Source organism: Phragmites australis, chromosome 16 (assembly GCF_958298935.1).
Source record: "Phragmites australis chromosome 16, lpPhrAust1.1, whole genome shotgun sequence".
NCBI lineage: Eukaryota > Viridiplantae > Streptophyta > Magnoliopsida > Poales > Poaceae > Phragmites > Phragmites australis.
In genome coordinates, this window is record NC_084936.1 from 25,058,961 (window position 1) to 25,082,305 (window position 23,345).

The following is a 23,345-nucleotide window of genomic DNA, read 5'->3' on the forward strand; positions in this document are numbered from 1 at the left end:
CTTGTTATTCTTGGTAGTTGTAAACACCTAGCCAATCTTGATGATTGGAGGTGTTCTTGGTGAGCACTTGGAGTTCTTGTGAGAGCCCCGAGAAGAGTTTATACTTGGTTTGATGCCCGCCAATTCGGAGATGTAGAAGTAGCAATAGCTAGTGAGCACTTTGAGTCTTTGTGATTCAAGGAGGAGTGGCATTCTTGTGTGGATGCTCCAACGAGGATTATTGAAGAGTTCCAACTCTTTGATACCTCAGAAAAAAAATTGGTGTCTTCTTTTCTTACTCGTTTACTTTCCCGCTATTTACTTCAAGCATTTACTTTCCTGCAAATTTCATTTCCGCAATTGTCTGAGTATTTTTTCTTGCATATTAGTTTGCTTGAAGATTGGTGCCCCTCCAACACTAAGCTTGCCCTCCTCATGAGAAGAACTACAAGAATGATCTTCAAGTTGGGCAAAAAGGGGCTACAACTATGATCAAAAGAAGAACAAATTTGAATCAAAGAAATTTGACATGTTCAGTAACGAAGAGAAGAAGAGGTGTTACAATTGTGGTGATCTTGACCACTTATCATATGATTATCCTGGTCCCAAGAAGAACAAGTTCAAGAAACAAGCCAAATGAAGCTAGTGAGGGGGAGGACAAGACCAAAAAGAAAAGCCAAGACAAGCAAAAAAAGAAGAAGAAACTCTTCAACAAGAAGGGTACATGCCGCAAGGTTTACATTGTTAGTGAATGGGTCTCATGCGAGAGCTCAAGTGAAGACTCAAGTGATGATGAAGATAATGATTTCGCGGACCTCACCATCATCAATGAAGAATCACCGCTTCCACCACCACCTATGTGCCTCATGACAAAAGGTAACAATAAGGTAAGTAGTGATGATGAAGATCTTTCTCCTAATGATCTATCTAGACTCATGAATGACTATGCTACTATCATCAAGAAACAAAAAGCTAAGATTAAGTCTCTTAAAAATATCAACACCAAGCTTATCTCTAATCATGATGAATTGCTTGCTAAGTATAATGATTCACATAAGAAACATGATGAAGTAGTTACTTCTAGCAAATCACTTGAGGCTAGCAACAAGAAGTTAAAACTTGAGCATGTGGAATTAAAATGCAAGTATCAAGAACTTGAACTAGATTATGATGCCATTGACCTTAGCTTGAATGAATTGCCTACTATTGATGTAGTTAAGGTCAATATATCTATTTCTTTTGATGATCTTCTTGATATACTAATATCCTCTTCATGTGATAATTTATCATATTCTAAGACTAACCATGCAAGGGAGAAAGAGCTAAGGGATGAGCTTGCAAGTCTCAACTCTTGTGTGGCCTGGCTGACTATAGGGGAGTACAAGCATAAGAAAATTCTCATGAAGAATGTTAAGTGCTACAATAAGAGAGACCTTGGTTACTTCCCTAACACATTGGAAAAGATCATCAAGTTACCAGAGATCAACAAATGCTTCATTAATGAAGTTGGTTCCTATTGCCAATATTGTGAAGTCACCGAACACCACATACGGGAGTGTCCAATTCCTTCCAAACCCCTCTCTACTTTGCATTCCAAATACAAGTCCACTTTCAACAATAGTCATTTTCTATTGCATAAACTTAAAAGTGGAAATGTAATAGCTGAATTCATTCGAACTTAAGCTAAGGGAAAACTCCCTATGTAACTATGGGTGCCAAAAGCTCTTGTTACTCACGTCAAAGGTACCAAACTCGTTTGGGTATCTAAACAAAAAGCTTGATCTCATGTGTGTAGGTGAACTACAAAGCTGGTAATAAGCATTGGATGCTTGATAGTGGATGTAGATAACATATGACCGATAATGTAAAGATATTCATCTTACTAGAAGATGAAGTAGACGATCATGATAAAACCATATTTGGTGATAATTCAAAGGCAAATATAGTAGGTTTGGGTAAGATAGTAATCTCCAATAATCTCTCTATCTCCAATGTACTTCTAGTTGAGTCTCTTAGTTTCAATTTACTTTCCGTAGCTCAACTATGGGACTTAGGATTCACATGTCTGTTTAGTGAGGTTGATGTTATTATAACTAGAAAGAAGCATGATGATCTAATGTTTAAAGGTTTTAGACATGGACATATTTATCTTGTAGATTTTTCCTCTAATGAAGCTAGGTTGACAACATGCCTCTTCACCAAGACATCTATATATTGGTTTTGGCATCATCGACGTGCACACATTGGACTGAGCCAACTCAAGAAGGTATTCAAGAATGGAATGGTGGGTGGTTTGAAGGATGTGATCTTGGATAAGGGTAGGTTGTATAGTGTTTGACAAGCGGGAAAGCAAGTTGCAAGCTCACATCCTTACAAGTCCATGATGTCTACATCAAGACCCTTGGAGCTACTATACATTGATCTCTTCAGACCAACTACTTACAAAAGTCTTAGTGGTAATCTCTATTGCCTTGTCATTGTTGATAATTATACAAGATACACTTGAACTTTCTTTCTAGATGACAAGAGCAAGGTCGTTGGGATCTTCAAGAAATTCTCAAAGAGGGCTCAAAATGAGTTTAAGGCCACACTAGTGAAGATTCAAAGCGATAATGGTATGGAGTTCAAGACTACTCAATTTGAAGAGTATTGTGATGATAAAAGTATCAAGCATGAGTTCTTATCAACCTACACTCCTCGATAAAATAGCATGGTGCAGAGGAAGAACAAGACATTTATCACTCTTGCAAGAGCTATGTTGGATAAATATGGTACATCAGAAAAGTTTTGGGCAAAAACAATCAACACAGTGTGTTATGCATCCAATAGAGTCTACCTTCACCAATTATTGAAGAAAACATCATACGAGCTTCTCATTGAGAGGAAACCCAATATCTCTAACTTCCGGCTGTTCGGGGTGTAAGTGCTTTATCTTCAAGAAGAGAGAACGTCTACGAAAGTTTAAGCGTCATTGTGATATTGGATTTCTTATTGGTTATGCATCTAACTCCAAAGCATATAGAGTATTCAACAATACCACCGGTTTTGTTGAAGAAATATGTGATTTGGAGTTTGATGAATCTAATTACTCATAAGGAGAAGGTATTGCCTATGATGATGTAGGTGATGAACATTTGAGAGAAGCAATGAGAAACATAGCAATTGGGGATATCAAACCTAAAGAGGATCACGAAGACGTACCTTCCACTTCTGCTCTACACACCTCCATAGCGTCCCAAGTTGATCAAGATGAAGAGAAGGATGATCAACTACTTTTATCACATGATGTGAACATCTCTCAAGAGGAAGCTCAAGCTCAAGATATTACACCACCGCAAGACACACCACAAGAACCGCAAGTGAAGCAAACACATATCTCAAAGGATCACCCAATTGACTTGATCATTGGGAGTCCATCAAGGGGAGTAAGAACTCGCTATCATCAATATGCTTTATTTTATGAACATTACTCATTTGTTTCTTCTATGGAACCCACTCGTGTATATGAGGCTCTTAAAGATCCGGATTGGGTAATGACAATGCAAGAAGAACTCAACAATTTCACCCGTAATGAAGTTTGGATTCTTGAAGAGGGGCCTCAAGACAAGAACGTCATTGGAACCAAATAGGTCTTTCACAACAAATAAGACAAAAATGGTGTGGTGGTTCGCAAGAAGGCAAGATTAGTTGTGCAAGGTTTCGCACAAGTTGAAGGCTTGGATTTTGGTGAAACATTCACTCCCATGGCAAAGCTTGAAGCCATACGTTGCACAAGGTGCTCTACGGAGTCAAGCAAGTTCCAAGAGCTTGGTATGAACACCTACATGACTTTCTCGTCAACCAATAATTCAAGATTGTGAGGGTTGATACTACACTGTTCACAAAGATTATCGATAATGAACTTTTTCTTTGTCAAATTTATGTTGATGATATAATCTTTGGTTCAACTAACAAGGAATTTTGGAAGAAATTCGGGGACTTGATGTCAAGGGAGTTCGAGATTCGATGATTGACGAGATCAACTATTTCCTTGTATTTCAAATCAAGCAATTGAAGGAAGGGACATTCATCCATCAAGACAAGTATACGAAAGATATTCTGAAGAAATTCAAGATGGATGATTGCAATCCAATTAAGACTCCAATGTCCACCAATGGACACCTTGACTTGGATGAATCGGGTAAATCGGTTGATGAAAAGCTTTATGGTTCTATTATTGGGTCACCTCTACCTTACCGCATCTAGGCATGATATTATGCTTAGTGTAGGCATGATATTATGCTTAGTGTATGCATGTGTGCTCGCTTTCAAGATAATCCTAAAGAATATCCTCTTAGTGTCGTAAAAAGAATCTTAAGATATCTTAAGCATACACCTAGCATAGGCTTGTGGTATCCCAAAGGTGCTAGTCTCTTACTCTTAGGTTACTCGGATTTGGACTTTGCCGGATACCGTGTGGATCATAGAGTACTTTGGGTGGACGCCACTTGCTAGGGCGGTCCCTAGTCTCATGGTCATCTAAGAAGCAAAATTCCACAGCTTTGTCCATCGTGGAAGCCAAATATATAGCTGCCAGAGCATGTTGTGCTCAAATCCTATATATAAAGCAAACCTTATTAGACTTTGATATTAATTTAGATAAGGTTCCACTCTTCTGTGACAATGAGAGTGCTGTGAAAATTGCTAATAATGTTCAACACTCTTGCACAAAGCACATAGATATCCGTCATCGCTTCTTTAGAGACCATGTGGCCAAAAATGATATCTCTCTTAGTGGTGTAATGTCAGAAGATTAATTGACAAATATCTTCACAAAGCCTCTAGATGAAGCCACACTTTGTAGGTTGCAAAGTGAGCTAAATGTGATAGATACTTCAAACGTCATGTGATGTCTTATCATATAGATGCGCTTCATGATAGGCGCTCATCTAACATTCTCAAGATAGTGGTGAACATAGGTTTTGCTTGAGTTGGTGGCCCCTTGTTTCACTCAAGGCATGTAGTTAGGTTTACCATGAAGAAGCTTGAGAAGGAAAGTAATATGACAAGATAGTTTATTTTAATGCTATGCACTCCTATGTCATATAACTTGCACTCATGTTTAAAATTATGCACTTGTTATGTATTGCACGTGCATTGGCGGTAGAGATCACAAAGGAGGATATCACTCTTTGAGATTGTTGTTCGCTTTCCATGTGAACATACACCTCTATGAGTGTGATTATAAAGATGTAAGTGCTTAATGCCTATTGAGTCATGTTGTAGCGAATTTAAAGCCTTAATCTTTTAATTCATAGGAAATGTGGCTCAAACATTTCCTTGTAGTTTTTCCCTCCATTCTTTTGTTCTTATTGCCTATTTCAAAATTATTATAATATAGTCATTTGACAAATATTTGCAAATGAGTGTTTGAGAGAGTGAGACTTCACTCAAATAGGTCCAAACATGTATTTTTGTTGAGTGATTATTTGAAGTTTGGACTTAGCGAGAGATTTTAGTTCAGCAGGGTATCTTTCTTTTCACCGGTTGTTTTGGCGTTCAGTGCTTTGCTCTCAATGGAATATCCAGCATTCAGTGTATGTACTGTGTAAAGTCCAACTGGAAAATAGTTTGGAGTCTACTCAAATCTTCACCAGAATATCTGGTGTTCAGACAGAGGTACTTGAGGCAGTTTTGTTGAGATTTAGTCTAGTGTCAGAACAGGGACAACATCGGACCTTTCGGCGTTCAGAGAAAATCAAGCCAAATCAAAGTTATTCACAAAAGGTCTGACGTGTACAACTTTGCCAACACTGGAGCTTCTGGCATTCAGAACATGGATTTCAAGTCAAAATCAGTCTAGCATTCTATGTTGAATTTGTCGGAACTTCCGACGTTTAGAAGTGGTTTTTGGCACGGCTTATAGGCTCTTTGCAAGAAATCGTTCAGCGATTAGTTCGGTGTTCCTTCGGTCCAGCACCGGAACATTCTGCATTCACAAAAAATGCAGGACCGACTTGTCATATTAGGCTTCGTCTTGGTTTTTATTTTCTTTTCCTTCTTTTTCTTGATCGTGCGCCGCCGCTCGCCGCCGCCTCCGCCATCACCCAGCTCCTATCGGTCTGTCGCGCCATCACCCAGCTCCTGTTGGTCTGTCGCGCCACCTCGCCAGCTCCTCCTCAGCTCGCCGCAAGCCAGCCACCGCCGTCATGCCCTAGCCGCCACCGCCGCCGATTCTCACCATCGTCGGCATCCCCGAGCTTGATACCGCTTCTCTCAGCTTCATCTCATCGCGGTGAGCACGATTCTTTGGCTAAAACTTCAAATTACTCATGGCCTAGATTGATTTCTTCAAATTAGCTCTAAATTTCTTGAAATTCAACCAAAATTTGAGCAATATCATGATCGTTTGATGTAATTAGAACATAATTATCCACCATGATCTTGTACCAGGGCATATTGATATGAATTTGAACAAATATTGCTAAAAATCCTATCTTTTTAGGTTGAAATCTTGCAAATTTGCCCCATTGTCATAAGCTTTTTTTATCAATTTGTTCAAATTGAATTTAAATCCTACATTTGTCGCAATCTTGAGTCCGTAGCATGTTCATCAAAATTTCCACTGATTCTCGCTTAGGATTAAAATTCGGGTCATTTTCATTGAAAATTCTGAAATCCGAATTATTCACTCATCTTTTTTTCATTTGTATCATCTTCTATATGGGTCATGAATGCTATGACAAGGGCAAGGCAATCACCGAGCCTAAGAAAAAGAAGTCCAAAGCTTAGAAAGAGTGGGATCGTGCCTTCGCGGCGGCAGATGCAGCAGATGCTCAACACGGATTCCAGATCAGAGATGAAAGTTCTACTCCTCATCAATCCACTCACACTCATTCTACCGTGAGGACTGGTTTGACACCTTCTGGCCTGTCCAGGAGCCTGAGATTGAGGTGGAAGAGGAGCCTCAGATAAAGCTAACTCAGCAAGAGACAGAGCAATAGCATCCAGCTCAAAGAGAGATTCAGTTACGTGACTTGAGTTCCTTTAAGTCATCCAAGATCAAGAAGCTGAGGTTTGTACAAGTGGATGAGTGGTTTACCCCGGACATAGATGAGGGGATCAGTCCTAGGTTATGGACCATTCTTCAGGTGAGCTTCCATGATTCTTACATGAAGAAGAAGGTCAGCCTGAGCATGCACATGACATTGAGCTGGTACTACTTGCAGTAGGCAACAGGGAGAGTGGATGTGAAGGCTCACTTTGATACCATCCCTAGACTCTCGACCCCTCTGACAGACGTTGGCAGATATGTTGAGGACATAGTCAAAATTTTCTATGTGATAGTGTGGATAGAGCATGAGCAGAACTTCATCCAGTTCATGTTTGAGGGAGAGCAGACGTGGTTCTATAGGAGTCACCCCCTCGTTGTGGTCTTGTTGAGGGCTTATTGCCTACATATGACAAGATTAGGCCAATTTTGAGGCAGCCCTTAGTCCCAGGTTCACCTCGCTTGCCGGATATGCTCACACCTAAGGCGAAGGTGATACACATAGCCATGAGATGCGGTTTGCTGCACATGATTGGATATGCAGAGTCGATGATCAGCTTGCAGCAGTGGCCCCTCCTTTCTATAGTCATTCACTAGTAGTTTGATATTTAGGATCTAATTCTGTGTGAGATTGAGGATGTGATTACCAACATGATGATGATGGTCAGGCAGCAGCCGTACGTGGACACCATTTCTCATATGCTTGCACATGCCATCAGATTCCCTCGGTACCTGCACGCCTACGAGTAGTCCCCTCATTCCTTCTAGCAATACATCCCCTCAGAAAGGTCAAACAGACACAGAGGACAGCATGCGATGTTTCATGCTCAACAGCAAGTGCCAGCCGAGGATAGATAAAGAGTTGTTGTAGAGGACCATGCCCTTCTTGATGCTAAGGACGAGTTGCCTTAGGCGTTCTATGACCTTGGGAGTGACAACGACTTTGATGAGGATGATGAGTTCCTTTCTCCGGTCGCTCAGATACACAATGCTGAGGCCGGAGGGTCTTCTCAAGTTGCACCTCAGACTTTAGTTCGTACCTCTACACCACTTGAGACAACACCCTCTATGACTCTTGCCACACAACCTTTAGAGTTGACAGCTATTTTTCACCAGATGCAGCAGCAGCAGCTTCTGCGGCAGCAAACTTTCCAGGATGAGACGCAGAGATGTCATGATGAGGCTCAGGCAAAGCTTTACGTAGTCACAATGATACGGTTGCCATTAATCACCGAAACACTTACCACTTACCTAGGGGCCTAGATGATACAATCTCCTCGATTTTGGTGATTGATGACAACGCAAAAGAGAATATAGAAATATGAATTGAAGTACACCTTATCGTACTAGGCCATAGACAACACATATCAATAAAACAAGAGAAAGCCTAGCAATATAACAACCTATCATGCTAGAAGAATAAGAAATATACACGCATGAAATTAAACACAATGTGATGACAAGTGAAACACATCAATAGAGAGAACCAAATAGCCTGTCATTACATAAGATCCAACAAGCTCGAACCTAACTAACCAAACTCCTAAACTCCCCTTGAAACAAAAGTTCTCTAGACACTCATGCTAAGACTCTCTCTCCCAACTCCCTATAACTATACTCTCCCCCTTTGGCATAAGCACCAAAAAGAGAACACATCTAAGCATATGGAGCCGAAGGAGATGAAGGAGCCGATGTTGTCAAATAAGGTCGCACCCACAAACTGAGAAGCATCGAACTCGGAGTCGGAAGAGATGAGCTCGGTGGCGGCATTGATGATAGGAGATAGCGATCCTGCTAAAGGCTGAACAGATGCAGAAGGAGCAGGAACCTCTATCAACACAACATCAAGATGGGGGTCAGAGTTGGAAGTATCGACACCCTGAGATGCCATCTACTGAAGAGTAGCATCAAGCTCGTCAAAAGCTGACTACACAATGGAACATGGCTCGATTGAAGGGTGCTGAGCAGGGACGATCGATTGTGAAGAGTCTTTGAAGCTGAGAGGTCCAGTGGTTAGAGGTGACGACAATGAAGGAAGCACTAGCCTTTGAGAAGCCCGACAGGTAGAGAGAAGACTCTGATGGTGAAAAGTACTGAAAGGGGGAAGCCTGACACCAGAGTACTCAATAGACCACCAACACTACCTGGGAGAGGACTCGGGGCTGGAGTTGGTGCTAGAGGTGCAACTAGCAATTGAAAATTTGTATGCTGAAAAATGAATGAGAACATCCAAGCGTTGATCTCTCTGTCTATCTGAAGCGCTGAAAACATGGCATGTTGCTGCTGCTGGAGTGACTGCATGAGCACCGTCTGCTACTCCTGCTGACGAAGCATATCAGCCTGAAGCTTTGCCTGTATCTCTACCTGGGCTACCATCTGCTGTTGCATCATCATCTGCTGCTATTGCATCTACTGAAGAAAGAGGGTAAACTCTAAAGGTGGTGCAGCTGGAGGTACACATAAGGTGTTATCTCAGGTGCTAAAGGGAGTGGAACTGAGGTCTGCGATGCAGCCTGAGAAGAACCTCTTGTCCCGGTGTCGTGAGACCTAGCGACTGGAGGGAAGTACTCGACATCCTCTGAGTCTGAGTCACTGTCGCTGTCTATGTCAAAGAGGGTATAAAGGAGCTCTGCCTTGGTCTTTGCTAGGGCCTAGTCCTCAGCTACTGCTCTCTCCCTCTCCCAAAATAGGATCTACTCCTGAGCGTGAACCACGGCATGCTAACCACGACGTCTGTCTGTAGGAGCACTAGGGATATACTCCTGAAACTGAGTAGTAGAATCCTCATAGATCTCGAGAAACACGGGATACCTAATTGCATGAGCTAGCATATGTGAAATAAAGTGCGCATACAATAACTGTCTAGTTAGAGACATCCCCTCTGCTATGGCATCCTCAATATCACAAAGAATAAGATCCACTATATTAAAACACTGGTGAGTGAGGATAAAGAGGATTAACCACTACTGCAAACCGGGGATAGACTCTCCGTAGCCAATCCTTGGCAAAGAGCTGCGTCTCAGGACCAAGTGGATGGCCTTCACCTCAGGTGTCAACGTGTTTGGCAGTCTCGGCGATCCTGGAGTGAACGACTGCCTGAACAGTGGACTGATCTCCTCATAAGTGGGAAATACACCACTAGCTAGAGGACGACGAGGGGGCTCGACGTTCAGATGAACAATCTTGTGAAGAAACCTGGAACTCACCTGAAACCCCAAAGCCTCAAGTATTCTGTTCCTGCATAATCTGTTCTGCTCTTCCTGGAACATGAACTCGATGAAGTTCCTATCTGGTGCAACCAACACTGTGGCGCAGAAGACTCTAACCCACTTCTCAACATATTTGTCCACACATGTGAGTAAAGTTGTAACACCCAGGATGTCAAAGTGTTGCCTCACGTCCACTCCCCATATAGCTAACTGCATATAGTGCCAGTTGAGCGTCCTGTGCTAGCTGAACTTGACCTTGTTCTTGACATAAGAGTGGAAGAAGCTCTCCTATAGAATGGTGTAGAACCTGTAATCTACCCCCTCATCTCTGACCGGGGGAAACCACTCATCGATCATCACAAACCTCAGCTTCTTGATTTTTGGTGACTTGTAAGAGGTCAAGTCACGCAAACGGATCTCTCCCTAGGCCTGAGGCTACTCTGACTGTTGTTGCTCTATCTGCGCCTCCTCCTCCTCCTCCTCTAGCTCTGGCTCCTGACGAATGCTCTTTCGGCTGCCTGACTGGTCAGAAGGCATCGAGCCCATCCCCGCGGTAGGACAGGTGCGGGTGGACCGATGAGGAGGTGAAGCGATGTCTCTGATCTCAAAACCTCGTTGAGCGTCTGCTGCATCTGCCACTACAACGGCACGATCAATCTCTCTCTAAGCCTTTGGCTTCTTCTTCTTCTTTGGCTGCTCAATGGCCTTGCCCTTGCCCTTATCACTACGCTCGCGACCCATCTGACAGAAAGAAAGTTGAGAACGGATGAGAAAGCGCTTCGAGTTTTAAGGATTTGATATGAAATTACCCGAAATTGAACCTTAAGCATGAAATTGAGGCGAATTGGGATGAACATGCTATGGATTTGGGATAGAGACACTGGAAATTTACTAACTTCAAGAAATTGACTTCAAATTTGAACAAATTTATCAAGTTTGGCATGAATTTGAGATAAATTTGCATGAATTCAAAAGAATTTAGCAATTGAAGCACAAAATTTGATCAGCATGCCCTCAATTCATGACAAATGATTGGATTGCAACACATTGTACCAAACTTGCACTTAATTGATCAAAATTTGAGGCAAGTTTGCTAGAAAATGGTTCTAGGGATTGCTAATTCAAAGAAGTGGTTGAATTTGTGCTCGCCACAATGAAAATAAGGAGAAAGCTGGTGGTGAGGGAGTCACGATGGCTGGAGATGATGAGCGATGGTGCTAGACATGGAGGCGCGGCTGCTCTAAGTGTGGAAACTCAGGGCGTTCGCCGTGGTGTAGCAGCAGCGAGCTGGTGGCAGTGAACGGCGGCAAGGGCGCAGGGTTCACGGGCGGCGACGATGAGTGGCGGTCTGGGCAGCACGGAAGCACAGCGGTAATGGTGATAGGTGAGGGCGTACGGGTGGCGCAGATCGAGAACAGAGAAGAGAGCCCGCTGAGAAGAGCGCTTAGATGGCAGGTGGGTCCCGTGAAATTTGCAAGGACCAGAAGGTTTGGTGAAGCTTAGACATAGCACCAGACAAAAATTTGCAGAGAGCATGTCAACCTTTAGCCAAAACCAAACTCAAGCATCGGATGCTCTGGTGTGATTATACTGAACACCAGACAAACTCTCAACGAATTTTCAAAATTCAATACCGGATACTCCGGTGACACTGCACTAACCACCGGACAGATCTACTAGACTGAATTTGAGACCTTCTGATTTTGGCTACCACTGACTGAACACCAGAAGGTCTGGTCCAGAACACTTAGCAAACACTGGACCTTTTGTGTGAGAAAAACCATTTCACATACCGGATTATCCGCTGCTAGTCAACTAATCACCGAATGGACCCTCCGAACCTTTATCAGGGATAAGCAGAACTGACTACAAGAAGCACAGAGCACCAGATGATTTGATGAGGAGGAAGAAAGGATCACTGGACTATACGGTGAGAAGAGGAAGATTCTACTAAACTAAAATCTCTCACTGAGTTCAAACTTCGAACAAACACATAATAAAAACACATGTTTGGACTAGTTTGAGTGAAATGCTTACCCTCTCAAACACTTATTTACAAATAGTTGCCAAAGTGGCTATAGTATACATAATTTTTCAAAAAGCAATAAGAACCAAAAAAGAGGGAGAAAACTCCAAGGAAATATATGAGCCATATTGCCTATGAACTTAAAGATTAAGACTTAAAATTCACTAGGACATGACTCAATAGTCATTAAGCACTTACGTCTTTCTAATCAAACTTATAGAGGTGTAAATTCACATTGAAAGCGAACAACATTCTCAAAGAGTGATATTCTCCTTTGTGATCTCTCTACTACCAGCGCACATGCAATGCATACAAGTGCATGAAAGTAAACATGAGTGCAAGCTATATGACATGTGAATGTATAGCATAAAATAAATCTATCTTGTCATATTACTTCCCTTCTTAAGCTTTTTCATGGTGAATCTAACAACATGCCTTGAGTGAAACTAGGGGGCCACCAACTCAAGCAAAACTCATGTTCTCCACTATCTTGAGAAGGTTAGACAAGCATCTATCATGAAATGCATCTACATAACAAGGCATCACATGATGTTTGAAGCATCTATCACGTTCAACTCACTTTGCAATCTGTAAAAAGTGGCTTCATCTAGAGGTTTTGTGAAGATATTCGCCAATTGATCTTTCGACCTTACACTCCCAAGAGAAATATCATTTTTAGCCACATGATCTCTAAGGAAGTGATGTCGAATATAAATGTGATCTATACGAGAGTGTTGTACAGGATTGTTTGCAATTTTTATGGCACTCTCGTTGTTACAAAGGAGTGGAACTTTCTTTAGACGAACACCAAAGTCTAACAAGGTTTGCTTCATATAAAGGATTTGAGCATAGCATGCTCCGGCGGCCATGTATTCAACTTCCACGGTGGACAAAGCTACGGAGTTTTGCTTTTTAGAAGACCATAAGACTAGGGACCACCCAAGCAACTAGCACCCACTCGAAGTACTCTTACAATCCACACGGCATCCGGCAAAGTCCAAATCTGAGTAACCAAAGAGTAAGAAACTAACACTTTTAGGGTACCACAAGCCTATGCTAGATGTATGCTTTAGGTATCTAAGGATCCTTTTAACCACGCTAAGATGTGATTCCTTAGGATTAGCTTCAAAGTGAGCACACATGCATACACTAAACATAATATCAGGTCTAGATGTGGTAAGGTAAAGAAGTGACCCAATCATAGAACGATAAAATTTTTGGTCAATTGGTTTACCCGTTTCATCCTAGTCGAGATGTCCATTAGTAGGCATGGGGGTCTGGATTGGCTTGCAATCATCCATCTTAAACTTCTTAATGATGTCCCTCATGTACTTTTCTTAATAGATGAATATCCCTTACTTCAATTGCTCGATTTGAAATCCAAGGAAGTAGTTGAGCTCGCAAATCATCGACATCTCGAACTCCCTAGACATCATGTTATCAAATTCCTTGCAAAACTCTTTGTTAGTTGAACCAAATATTATATCATCAATATTAGTTTGACACAAGAAAAGCTCATTATCGATGATCTTTCTAAATAATGTAGTGTCCACCCTCCCGATCTTGAATCCTTGGTTGATGAGAAAGTCATGTATGTGTTCATACCAAGTTCTTGGGGCGTTCTTGAGTCCATAAAGCACCTAGTGTAACCTATAGACATGATTAGGATATCTAGAATCTTCAAAATCGAGGGGTTGTTCAACATAAACAAGTTTATTAATAAAGTCATTTAAAAATACACTCTTTAGATCACTCTTTAGATTCATTTGATAAAGCTTGATGTTTTGATGTAAAGCGAATGTAAGAAGGATACGGATGGCTTCAAGCCTTGCCATGGGAGTGAATATTTTGCCAAAATCTAAACCTTCAATTTGTGCAAAGCCTTGCACGACTACTCTTGTCTTGTTACGTACCATCACACCATGTTCATCTTGCTTGTTGCAAAAGACTCACTTAGTTCCAATCACATTCTTATCTTAAGGCATCTCTTCAAGTATCCATACTTCATTGCGGGTGAAGTTGTTGAGTTCTTCTTGCATAGCAATCACGTAGTCCTGATCTTTAAGAGCCTCATTTACACGTGTGGGTTCCAAACAAAAGACAAACGAGTAATGTTCACAAAATAAAGCATATTGACGAGAGCTAGTTCTTACTCCCCTAGATGGACTCCCAATGATCAAGTTAATTGGGTGATCATTAGAAATGTGCGTTTGCTTCACTTGTTATTCTTGAGGTGTATCTTGTGGTGGTCCAACATCTTGAGCTTAAACTTGAGCTTCCTCTCGAGAGATATGGACATCTTGTGACGGAAGTGATTGATCATCCTTCTCATCATCTTAATCAACTTGGGGTGCTAAGGAGGTATGTAGAGTGGAAGTAGAAGGTACATTTCATCGTCCTCCTTAGGCTTGATATTCCTAATCACCATATTCTTCATAACATCTCTCAAGGGTTCATCACCTACATCACCACAAGAAATACCTTCTCCTTGGGAGCATTAGATTCATCAAACTCCACATAACAAGTTTCTTCAACAAAACTGGTGACATTGTTGAATACTCGATATGCTTTGGAGTTCAATGCATAGCCAACAAGAAAACCAATATCACAACATTTTCAAACTTACCTAGGCATTCTCTTTTCTTGTAGATAAAACACTTATACCCGAACACCTGAAAGTAGGAGATATTGGGTTTTCTTCCAACGAGAAGCTTGTATGGCATCTTCTTCAAAAGTTGGTGAAGATACACTTGGTTGGACGCATAACACGCCGTGTTGATTGCTTTCACCCAAAACTTCTTCGGCGTACTATACTTATCTAACATTGCTCTTGCAGGAGTGACCAAGGTCTTGTTATTTCTCTCCATCATACCATTGTGTTGAGATGTGTAGGTTGATGAGAACTCATGCTTGATACCTCTATCATCACAATAATCTTCAATTTGAGTGTTCTTGAACTCCGTGCTGTTGTCACTTCGAATCTTCACAATTATGGCCTCAAACTTATTTTGAACCCTTTTTGTGAACTTGTTGAATATCCCAATAGTCTTACTCTTGTCATCTAAAAAAAAGTCCAAGTATATCTCGAATAGTCATTAACAATGACAAGACAATATAGATTACCACCAAGACTTTTATAGGTAGTTGGTCCAAAGAGGTCAATGTGTAGAAGCTCTAAGGTTCTTGATGTAGACATCATTGACTTGAATGGATGAGAGCTTGCAACTTATTTTCCCGCTTGGCAAGCACTACACAGCTTGTCCTTCTTGAACACTACATCATTCAAACCAACCATCATTCTATTCTTAAACACCTTCTTGAGTTGGCTCATTCCAATATGTGCAAGTCGACGATGCAAAAGCCAACCCATGAATGTCTTGGTGAAGAGATATGTTGTCAAGCTAGCTTTATTAGAGGAAAAATCTAAAAGATATATATGTTCATGTCTAAAACTTTTAAAGATTAAATCATTATGCTTCTTACTAGTTTTGATAACATCAATATCACTAAATAAACATGTGAAGGCTAAATCATATAGTTGAGCTATGAAAAGCAAATTAAACTAAGATATTCTACTAAAGGCACATTACAAATAGAAAGATCATTTGAGATTGCCACCTTACCTAGACCTATCACATTTGCCTTAGAATTATCGCAAAAGTAATTTTATCATGATCACCCACTTCATCTTCTAGAGAGGTGAACATCTTTACATTGCCGGTCATATGTTATATGCATCAACTATCTTTGTAGTTCACCTACACACATAGGATCAAGCTTTTTGTTTAGATACCCAACAAAATTTGGTACTTTTTATGTGAGACACAAGAGCTTTAGGCACCCAAAGTTCCCTAGGAACCTTGCCCTTAGCTTGAGTTCTAATGAATTTAGTTATGACTTTTCCACTTTTAAGCTTATGCAATAGGAAATGATGATCATTGAAAGTGGACTTGAATTTAGAGGAAAAGTAGGAAGGGGTTTAGTAGGAATTTGACACTCCGTTGTGTGGTAGCCGGTGACCTCGCAATATTGGCAATATGGACCAACTTCCTTGATGAAGCATTTCTTGATCTCCGGTGACTTGGTGATATTGTCCATCGAGTTGAGGAAGCATCCAAGGCCTCTCTTGTTGTAGTACATTATATTTTTCATGAGAATTTTCTTATACTTGTACTGTCTCTTAGTCAACCGGGCCACACACAAATTGAGATATGTAATGTCATTCAAGAGCTCTTGCTTGCTTGCATGGTTAGTCTTAGAAGATGATATAGTATCATATGAAGAAGAGCATGGGATATCATGAAGATCATCACAAAAAATAGATGCATTGACCTTAACAACATCAATAGTGGGCAATTAATTCATGCTAGGATCAATAGCATCATAAGCTAACCCAAGTTCTTGATATTTGCATTTCAAGTCTACATGCTCAAGCTTAAACTTCTTGTTGCTCTCTTCAAGAGATTTGGTTGCTCTCTTCAAAAGATTTGCTAGATACAACTAGTTCATCATGTTTCTTAAGCAAATCATTATATTTAGCAAGTAAGTCATCATGATTAGAGCTAAGCTTAGCATTAATATTTTCAAGAGACTTGATTTTAGCTTTTTGCTTCTTGATAATAGTAGCATAGTAATTTATGAGCTTAGATAGATCATTAGGAGAAAGACCATCATTATCACTACTACTATCATCGTCCTCACTACTCACGTTATTGTTACCTTTTGCCATGAGGCACATAGGTGGTGGAGGTAGCGGTGGATCATCATTGGTGATGGCGAGGCTCGTGAAGTCCTTGTCTTCATCATCACTTGAATCTTCACTTAAGCTTTCCTTGGAAACACATTCACCAATAATATAAGTCTTGCAGCCTCCACCCTTCTTGTTGAAGAGGTTCTTCTTCTTGTCTTACCCTTTTTCTTGTGCTTGTTCTCATCCTCATTTTCATCAATCTTCTTGTTTTTGTTTTTGTCTCTTGTCAGGATGAGGGCAACCATATGGCATGTGATCATATTCATCACAATTGTAGCACATTTTCTTGTCTCCGCCACCGATCTTGTCAATTTTTTTTAGCGAAATTTGTTATTCTTGGGATCATAGTTGTAGCCCTTCTCTCCCTACTTAGATGTCATCTTTGTGTTTCTTCTCATGCGGAGGGCAAGCTCGGTGTCAGAGTCATCATCATCATCTTCATCGCTTTCACTTGTTGATAAAATCTTCACCTTCTTCTTCTTCTTGTCAGTCATCTTGGCCTTGAGAGCAAGATTCTTCTTGGAGGAGGATTCTTCTTGATCTCCAAACAAGAATATCTCATGAGCACGAATCTTGCCCACGACATCGGTGATGATCATGTTATTGATATCTTTCTCATAAAGAAGAGAGATGACAATATTGTATTGCAGCTTGGGAAGCACCATGAAGATGCTACAAATAATGTCTCCTTGAGATAATTGAGTGAGTTTAAGAGAATTGATTTCTTCAACAAGCATATTCATGCGAGAATACATATCATTATATAGCTCATTGGGAAACATCTTAAACTGATTAAGGTTAATCATTAGCATATGATATTTTTCCTCCCGAATTTTATAGAACCCTCATGAATTTCACAAAGACCAGTCCAAATATCATGAGCTAATTTCTTCCTCCTTACTCTAGAAAACACCTCTTCACTAATTCCCTCAAAAATAGTATTTTTAGCCTTAGTATTCCATCTATTCCATCTAATAGACACAAGATAGCTCGTCATGCAAACTTTCCAATAGAAAAAGTTCTTTCCCTCAAACCTTAACACGCTACTTCCATTCCCAGGGGCAATTGCTCTAGGATATTAAGCCTATCAAGAGCATGAGGCTCTGAAACCAATTGAAAGGATCGAATGACCCAAGAGGGGGTGAATTGGGCTATTAAAAAATTTACTCCTACCAAATTATAGAACAAGTAGCAACTTTAGTCTAGATGAATAAAAATACGACTACATGATCAAACTAGACGGAAGCATAAGCTAGAATACAAAGTAAATGCGGAAAGTAAAGCTTGCAAATAAGTAAAATGCTCAAATATAAATACGAGAAAGTAAGGAGATGGACAAGAGAACACCGATTCTTTTCTTGAGGTATCGAGGAGGTATCCACAAAGGATATCACTCTGCCTTAAGTCACAAAGTCACAAGTGCTAACTCATGATTGCAATTTCTCCATCTTCGAATTATTGGGCATCAAACTAAGCACATAATTCTTCTCGGGGCTCCCACTAGAACTCTAAGAGCTCACCAAGACACATCGAATCACAAAAGACTAGCTAGGTGTTGCCAATCACCAAGAGTAACAAGCAAATAGCTTCACTTGATCAAGATCAAGCCTAGACTATAGCTACATGCACACTTGCTACCCTCCAAGCACTAAAGTTGTCCTTAACCTTCAATTAAGAAACCTTCAATTAAGAACTTTAGAATTCACTCAAGTGCATTCTCTTGCTTTGTGATGACACACACAGTGTATGATACCTGCATGTCAACCACCTGACCATCCGGTCAACACATGATTCATATCTGAACCAAGAACAAATGCTCCTGTGAGAACAAGATGGGCAACATCGGACCATCCGGTGGGGCTAACTTTACTGAGCTCATCCAATTCAATCTTTTCTTAAGCTCTAACTTCACAACATCTCAACCATGAGCTACTTAGTGCTAGAATTTCGTAAGTATGCATCAAACCAAGTCTAGACTCAACTAGGTCAAACTACTACTCTTAGCCCCTCTTTATAGTACGGTCAAAAGACTAGTAAAGAAAACATATACTACTCTAAGTGTCCTTCATCTCCCTTGTGACACTTAGAACTAAAAGATCTTTAATCTGGATACATATCTCCTTTGATCGTCCATATAATCAACTTAGGGACCAAAAATACCGAATCATAATTGTGAACTAAAATTTTTGATACCATTCAAAATAAATCTGTTAGTCACAATAATACGGTTGTCATTAATCACTGAAACACTTACCACTTACCTAGGGGTCTAGATGCTACAAACATGTTGGATGGTTTGACGATGTAGCAAAGCAACGTCGGAGTATTTTGCACTGTGGAAGGCGCGGGATGGCTTAGTTGTACACGCCGGAAGATCGGACGATGGAGCTGGAGAACACGCCAGAGCATCAGGTGTTAACATTGGTTTTGATTAGCGTTCTAACAGCTAGTTTTTAGAAGGTGTACACGCTGAAAGTTTCAGTGAGTACAATCTGTCTATACCAGAACATCCAGCGTATACATAGAATTTAAGCTATTGGGGCAACAGCTAATTCGCAGAGTTAAGGTTATAAATACCCCTCTACTTAGTCATTTGAATGTGCTGGAGTTCAAAGAAGCACGTATACACTTGAGAAGACATCCAAGCCATCAAAGTGCTAAAAGTGATCATCCAAGGTGATTAAGTATATGATTAGAGAGTGATTAGTTCTTATAGGCCTAGAGAGAAGTGTTGCTAGGTGCTGCAACCTAGATAGTGGATCAAGGAATGATCCAACCTTGTACCGAGAGGTACGCTAGCGTCTTAGAGTCTTTGTGACTCGCCGGCACCTTGAGCCTTGGTGGCTCAAGCTTGTTGTCCCTATGACTTGGTGGAGCGGCAGTAAAAAGCATGTACTGTGATACGGAGGCCCTTGCCTTGGTGGCTAAAACTTTAAAGTGAAGACGATGTACAAGTGACCAAAAGAGAGGTTAGTAGTGAAACCTCACCTTGGCGGCTTGGTTGCTCATCGTGTTTGAAGTCTTGCCTTAGTGGCTTGGTTGCTCATCATGCTTGAAGCCATGCCTGGGTGGCTTGGTAGCTTAAGAGTCGTGATCAGAAGAGTCTTGGCGACCGGAAGCATATCCTTTATGGAGCTCCAACATAGACTAGGGATGGCTTATGTGCCACCGATACTATAAGATAAAAATCTCTTATGCCAAGTTTGTTTTTTCTATCTTATTTACATTTTCGTATTTACATTCTTGCAATTTACCTTTCTAAGTAGGTTGCAAATTTCCTTGAATGATAGAGTAGACACATTAGATAAATTTAGAGCATATTTAGAAAGAAATTAATATAGGTTTATCTTATGAAGTTTTGGATACATTAATTTTTAAGTGTTCTAATTCACCCTCTCTCTCTTAGGACGTCATCGTTCCTCACACAATCTATACAATCCATAATGTACAAGCTACTTTTCAGAATCCTCATCTAAAACAAATATGCCCTAAGATTAATTCACACTTCTTAAATTTGAGATACCTGAAATTTAGACATCTATAATCAGGCGACTATTTGGCGGCGGTGGCTTCCTAATAGGGATTGATTTGGCAATGGCTTCCCAGCTTTCAAACTTCGAAGAGCTCCTAGCGAGGGTGATCGGCCCGACGGAGGAGGTGGGCGCAGGGAAGAGCAACGAGACGGTGGGGAAGCCATCGACCGTGGGCAATAGAGGACGGCCGGTGAGTGGTGCTAGGGCGGGCGAGGATAGCCAAGCAGAGCCGAGTAAGTGCAGCGACGGGCAGATCTAACAGTGCCGATGCCGTCAGAGACGGGTTAAGATGGAGGAGCGACCAGGAGTTCAAAGACGGCCTTTGATCGTCCGATCATAATCGGACAGCTTAGACTCGTCATCTGCAATTTTTTAAAAGATGGGTGACTGAAATATAGCATCACCTTTGGACGTATTTACCCGGTCATTAGTTATTGCTTTTGCTTTAAGATCTGTGAAGTTTTTGTCCGGAAGGAGCACCGGAGCCATTCTCTAATTTGTAATCACATTAAAAATAGGAATTATATGTCTTCGAACCACGAAAGGAGAAAAATGGTTAGGTAACCTTAGAATTATACTTGATGTAGAGACATGCCCTAGAATTAATTTACGAAACACTTAGACATTTGTGAGGGCAAACATGATAGGATGTACTGGCAATGTACATAGAAAGCTAAAAGGAACCAGTACTGAATAACTGAGACCGAAAGGGTGCACGCACAAACGAAACGAAGACGCAAAATAAGGCTTGCCGTGGCTCTCAAAAAAAAAAAAAAAAAAATCGATTCTCATCACAAGAATTTGATACATCCCTGATTGTAAAGAACTAAATTAATGGAGAATCTCTTTTCAATCGACAGTAAAATTTATGTACACAACCGCTCTAAATTTGCCGCCGAAAACAGGATTAACATCGACGAAAAGGCCACGTACCTAACTTTTACTGGAGTACTCTCAGCACTATGACCTAACGCTCAAAAAGCCACGTCAAACACGGGCACCAAGTGGGTACACCCCGCTGTCGCACTGCTCCACGGCCTTGCCGTCGCCGGCGACCTTCGCACTCTTGACCGGCACGTCGGCCTCGCCACGCCGCACGGAGCCCCACGCCGGCAGCCTCGCGGAGAACGTGCGCGCCAGGAACGACATGTTGGGCCACCGGCCGGACTGGCCGAGCCTGACGCTCCTCCCGGCGCGTGCGCCCCCAAAGCCGCGGCGTGTGCTCCCGTCACCGCCCGCCCAGAACGCTTGGACACTCGCTGACCGCCGAAACTTGCCCGCCGCAGCGACCTCCCGGAGCACGTGCTCGGGCAGCCTCAGCGTGTACCGCTCCGCAGTCTCGGCAGCCGCGGGCGCGGCGAGCGAGTGCCCCGTGGTGTGCGAGCGCGGGAACTGCGCGGGACTTCGGCCCGACTTGCTGCGCAGCGCGCGCTTCACGCTGCCGATTCGCATCAGCTCGGCGGCCTCCTCCCTCCTAATTCTCTCCTCCGCCGTCTCCTCGGCATCAACGACGACGACCACCACCTGCTCTGGCGCCGTGATCGTGGCCGTTTCTGGGGCCGGCTGCTGCGGCGCTGCAGGGGCGTCTTGCTCTGAGGTGGAAACGGCACTTGACGGCGCCGGCGCCGGGGCTTCCGCGCCGGGGACGAGGATGGCGCGGCAGACAGGGCAGGTGACGTGCGACGCGAGCCACGCGTCGATGCAGTCGGCGTGGAACGCGTGGGAGCACTTAGGGAGCAGTCGGAGCGTCTCGTCGTCGTCGAACTCGCTGAGGCACACGGCACACTCGAGCGCGCCCTTGCCGGCCTTGTGCGCCTTGACGTTGGCGTACGCCATGGTCGGGAAAGACTCCAGCACGACCCGGTCCAGCCCGCGCACCCTCCTGGACCGCGAGGCGAACGCGATCCCGCCCGGCCGCCGGCCGGCGCCGGGGTACTCGTCGGCCCCGCCGAGCGGGGGGGCCGCGCAGCGCCGGAGGTAGATGGAGAAGAACCCGAGCAGGAAGAAGGCGGTAACGAGCACGACCATCACGATCGCCATGGACGAGTTGAAGCTCTTGGTGGTGAAGTAGTTGGGCCCCGGCCCCGACGATGCGCCCTGCTGCGCCGCAGCCAAGTCGACGGCAGCGCCGGCGAGAGCGACAGCGACGAAGAACAGAAGGCAGCAGCCATTTCTCGGGCCCATGGAGCTGGGGTCTGTGAAGGGGACGATGGTGGGGTGGCCTCTCTTCTCGTCTCCTTTTCCGGTGGGAGTATTAATTGAGAGTGGAGTGGCGAGCGTTCATACGTGGGTTGGGAGGGAAGAGATAAAAGGGCGCGCGCGCGGCACAGGCGTCGTGCGTCCGAAGCAGCACGGACAACACGAATAATTGTAAAATCCACGCGTTTCTGCACTTCTGCGGCCTGCAAAATGTGGAAATTTTAGTCGCCGGCTTAGTTGGAAGGGCATGCTAAAATCATGTCTGTTTTTTTAAAAAAATTAAATTGTTGCTGTCTATAGTCTCGCTCGTGTTACAGTTTTGATGTCATAGTTTGTCTTCACTTATCGTCTTCTTTTACCCGTCTCCAATAACATTCTTACCGTCGGATCCACCGATGTCCTGACCTCCCCACCCTGGTACTAGCCCACCGGTTATCCTTCACTCTGTGTGGCTGGCAGAGCCCTACGCTCACCTTATCCGTCGGGCCGGCCTCCCTCCCCCGTCTTCTTCTAAGCCTGGCGATAAAGAAAATTCTCCTAATCAATCCACCGTCGGGACGTCACCTTACCGGGCCTCTTAGTTTCAGGCATCTGAAATTTAGATGCGCAGAGAAATAAA

At 42.7% G+C, this 23,345-nt stretch overlaps 1 protein-coding gene across 1 annotated transcript; it reads right to left on the reverse strand.

Moving 5' to 3' along the window:
* Nucleotides 1–21,298: 21,298 nt before the first annotated feature.
* LOC133894734 (E3 ubiquitin-protein ligase ATL6-like) lies at nt 21,299–22,921 on the reverse strand. The gene has a single exon (XM_062334896.1). The coding sequence runs from the start codon at nt 22,709–22,711 to the stop codon at nt 21,515–21,517; it is 1,197 nt and encodes a 398-aa protein (XP_062190880.1). The 5' UTR covers nt 22,712–22,921; the 3' UTR covers nt 21,299–21,514.
* Between the last annotated feature and the right edge of the window lie 424 nt (nt 22,922–23,345).

Excerpts from the sequence above, each read along its gene's own strand:
- LOC133894734 (XM_062334896.1), bottom strand. The coding sequence starts at position 22,711 with ATGGGCCCGAGAAATGGCTGCTGCCTTCTGTTCTTCGTCGCTGTCGCT.